The sequence below is a fragment of the Propithecus coquereli genome, unplaced genomic scaffold, assembly GCF_000956105.1.
Source record: "Propithecus coquereli isolate 6110/MARCELLA unplaced genomic scaffold, Pcoq_1.0 Scaffold57, whole genome shotgun sequence".
Classification (NCBI taxonomy): Eukaryota; Metazoa; Chordata; class Mammalia; order Primates; family Indriidae; genus Propithecus; species Propithecus coquereli.
In genome coordinates this window covers 3,163,963-3,168,475 of record NW_012151618.1, presented here as the reverse complement: position 1 = coordinate 3,168,475, position 4,513 = coordinate 3,163,963, and the positions used below count along the sequence as shown (strand labels likewise).

General features: G+C 38.0%; 1 protein-coding gene across 1 annotated transcript in view; it reads right to left on the bottom strand.

Annotated features, from left to right (window-relative positions):
• The window catches only part of UNC13C (unc-13 homolog C (C. elegans)), a 656,589-nt gene that overhangs the window by 434,358 nt on the left and 217,718 nt on the right, over positions 1 to 4,513 (bottom strand). The window contains 1 exon segment of the mRNA XM_012658024.1: positions 883 to 1,102. Coding sequence (XP_012513478.1) covers positions 883 to 1,102 — 220 coding nt within the window.

Sequence of the window (4,513 nt, the reverse complement as noted above, 5' to 3'; positions counted from 1 at the left end):
ATACATGTTTAAACAGAATTTCTTGGCAATTTTTTTTTAGTGACATTACCAAATAAATACAGCAGTGAAGAGTCAATTATAGGTATTTTAGAGCCTAATGTATTGGCATTTCTGGACCTAAAGTATCAGATAAAGGATTTTTGGGGAAATGTAAAATTTAAGATAACTTGTCATCACAGTCAAAGCAGCATTTACCCATTCAAAAGTGTGAAAGGATGGAGAGGTCATTAATATTCATTGAGCATCTATTATACGCCAGACTCTTAACAGAGACTATTTCATTTTTAGCCTTTCTAATAACCCTCTGAAGTAAATTTGATCATCCCTTTTCATTCAGTGGAGGAAAATGAAGCCCCAATAAGTTAAAAAATTTGCTCAAGGTCACATATCTGGTAAGCTATACTTGTCTTAACATTCAAACCCAAGACCCCTCATTTCTAAGGACTGTGTAGTTGGGGCTGTAGAAGTACATAAATCTTCTCACTAAATAGGCTTGAAAACGAATTCCAGATGCCATAATTGCAGAGGTGTGTCTTGGCCCGTTTGGGGAACACAACTTGACACATTCCCACTTCCCACATGGGCCTATTATGACACACGGGTAAGAAAATAGATTGGAAGCCACTTTGAAATTTCATACTTGATGAGAGTGTAATTTTACTCCAATTACTCACTCTGAGGATTCTAATAGCGCCTAGTTCAACACTGCAGGTTTGCATCATCAGCTATGATTTGATGGGCAGTATGTGTATCTTTGTGTAAATGGTGAGGGGTGGATAGGTAGGAGTTGAAAACCGGCAAGAGCTGAAGAGATCTCATCTGAAAAAACATGGAATAAAGCAGGCTCGGCATACCATGTCTTCAGCCTGACCAAGTACTCACTCTGCAAACAGTCGGCATTTAGGAGGTCCTGACACTTCTCATGGCACTTCACTCCACACTCCAAACACTTCATGCCTTGCCGAGCAATGCCCCACAGAAGTCCTTCACACTCGTAGCAGTAGGTGGGCGTGGTAGCTGTCCAGACCTCAAAATTGTGTGGTGTGGTGGAGGACATGGGGTAAATCAACGCCTGCAAGGTCTTCTTGAAGACGTGCATTTTCTGTGGAGATGTGAGAAGTTACCAATGCGAGCCTAGTTAGTAGGCCTGGAGAATTTTGGCGTAAAGCAAACCATTTTTTCACTTTTCCCCAAAAATGCTATTTTGAGGGGGCTCCTTGATCACTGAGTGATGACAGTAAACACAATAACTCTGCTGACTTATTCTTAATGTTTTAGGGTCCAATTCAGTTATTTGAACACAAGAAACTCCCTAATCTTCCAGATTGAACTGGTCTCCATGGTCATGCAGCTTCTTTCATAGTAACATACAGTTCTAATTATCTGATGATGTCAATGTTCCTGCTATAGTCTCAACTCCGCCCATCTTTTGCATTCTACCCAGGCCCTCCCTGACACTTCACCCCTCCCCAGCCACAAGGAATGCTTTTCTGTAATTCGTTCTGCAGGGAACTGCTTTCAATACCTACCACTTAGGAAGCATCTCATCAACTTATTCCTAAAAAAGCACTGGTAGTAGATAAAGGTTAAATGAGATACTTTCCCAGGGTGATTTGTATTTCAAAGGGAGATAATTTTTAATAGCACATGGAAGGACTTTCTAATGATGATCCAGTAGTGAAGTAGAAAAATCCACTAAAGAGTAGCCGGGAGGCTGGGCGTGGTGGCTCACGCCTGTAATCCTAGCACTCTGGGAGGCCGAGGCGGGTGGATCGCTCAAGGTCAGGAGTTCGAGACCAGCCTGAGCAAGAGCGAGACCCCGTCTCTACTAAAAAATAGAAAGAAATGATCTGGACAACTAAAAAATATATATATATAGAAAAAATTAGCCAGGCATGGTGGCACATGCCTGTAGTCCCAGCTACTTGGGAGGCTGAGGCAGAAGGATTGCTTGAGCCCAGGAGTTTGAGGTTGCTGTGAGCTAGGCTGACGCCATGGCACTCACTCTAGCCTGGACAACAAAGCAAGACTCTGTCTCAAAAAAAAAAAAAAAAAAAAAGAGTAGCCAGGAGACCTGTGTTCCCTAGCATAGGCCTGGTCACATGATATTTAAAACGGGCTTATTTAGGCAGTAACTATCTTCCATCTTTCTCTCCTTAGTACCTAAACAGTGTTCATCATTGTCCCCTGCACATAGTAGGGATATAAATTTTTTTTGAAAAATGAATAACTGTCCCACCACTTATGAGTCTTACAATCCACAGAGAGATGCAATGTCTCCTAGATTCACTTTTTTTCTCTGACTGCTTATCTTAATGGTATTATTTTAATCATCGAATCATGTAATGACTACTAACAAAAGTAGTCTATATACTTCAAAACCCTAAATAAATATTAAGTATTGGTATCGATGGTGGATTTTTGAAAAGAACAAACATAGGCTGATAGAAAAGAGAATAGATTGGATGAGTCCTTCTCTATGCTTCTATATCCCACTACACAGGTGACTTCCTGAGAGAAAGCCCAACACCCTCCAAAGTTATGTTTACAGATAATTTCCCAAAACGGCCTGATGCATAACGAATGGATATTTACACAAATCCTGTAGGAGCCTAGATGTTAAGTAATACCAGAAGGGAAGTATTTATGTTTTGCATTAATTATTCTTAAATATCATTTCAGAATATCTTCCCACAATATTGAAATGACCAACTTTCCATTATTTTTCAGTTCCACAATATGGTAATAACCTATTTTCCTTTATTAGTACATTCCCCTCACTATGTGTTTTCCCAGAATATGGCATAAGGAGGTCACCTATCAGCCTCGCTAAAAATTTTTCTAACTTTGAACAGCTAAATCCATCTACTATATGAGGGTCTCATCAATCCAAAGCTCTACCATACTTAAGTGAGTCTGCAGAGTAGCAGTGTGGTCAAATATGGGCATCGCTCAAATGGGAGACCCTTGTATGAGGGTTTGTACGGATAGAGCAAGTGGATCCATCACTTTTCAATAAAGATAGTCTGAGACAAGTAAATCTCTTGGCTTCATTTTGTAATGAAGATGTCTTGAAAGGAACTGTTGAGAGATCTTTGAGAATTAGAAGTATGTATTATTCATCTCTGCCTCTCCTATAATGCCTAGCATAGTATCTCCAATATCATTAAAGTGAATTGAATGATCTTTGGCATAACAGATTTTTCATTAGCCATCCACAGATAGAGTCTTCCATTCTAGCTGGGCTGAGGGGCTTCAGGATGCATGTTTGTGTTTGTGTGTGTGTATGTGTATATGTGTGTACGTTCAATACAGCATTTGTGGTCTAACTGAAAACCAAGGAGGGAACTGAGTTATATGTACGTGCACTTGTATCAGGCAATTTGTTGTTTGTCTTAATGAGGGAAAAATAACCATTATTTTAATTAAATGGAATATTAGGTGAGAATAGAACAGAGTATGCTAATAAACACAAGAAAAGTAAGAGATATACTGCATATAAATTTAGAAAGTAGAATAGGGCAAGGGGTTATTTTTGAACATGAACTTATTCACATAATTCAAGATTAAGTAAATGATTAATATATTTTATCCAATTCCCTACGTCTACTTTCTTCTTATTGAATTCAAATGATATATAGTCAGTCCTGTAAGTTCTTAGGTTATAGTAGGAGTAATAAATTTAAGCAACATTTGCTAAAAAATTAAATGTGCCAGAGGAAAATAAACAAACATTCTGAATAGACAGTCAAGAAGGTTTCATTGAAATGTTTAGTTTGGTTTTGTTTTGTTAAAGAGCCATAATCCATTTCATGCAAAAGGACAGTGAAGCTAATTTCAAAAAACAAGCAACATGGAAAATTTACTAGACAGCATACTGAAAATCAATTGAATGAGGACTTAATACAAATTCTAATATTTGAAAGCAATTGAAGCTGGAGGAAAAAAACATTAGATAACTTACTAGAGAGTATATAACCCTAGTCCCAGGGAAATGATATGAGCCCTTTACATTCTTGACTTTTGGGATATAGGCATGTGTTTATCAAAGCTGCAAATTACTCTAAAATAAATGGCAAATGAAAACATTCCTGACTCCAGCCAAGGATACAATGGGGTGACGGTCGGTTTAGAAACACAGGGAAATCAATAGCTGGGGAAAGCATATAAAAGTGCATCTTCTAAGAGAGGATTCTTGTATCTCAGGGGAATACTATATCTTGGAGAAAGAAGGTGATTTCTCAGCATCAAAATCATAACAGATCAAACAAAATTATAAGAAGGACAGAGAATGTGGAATTTTTGTGGAATAAGGCAAAAAGAGCAAGAAGCATCAAATAAAAGCACAGCAGATGAAAACAAGGGGAAACCCTAAAATTTGCCGTGGGTCACGATAAATTGAAGTCTGTAGTTTACCATTAGAAATTAAAGAGAAAAAAATACTTTTTTTTTTAAATGTAGCACTTAGAGCAGGCAGAGAGATAATTAGCTACAGCTAATAACTGAAGAGAAA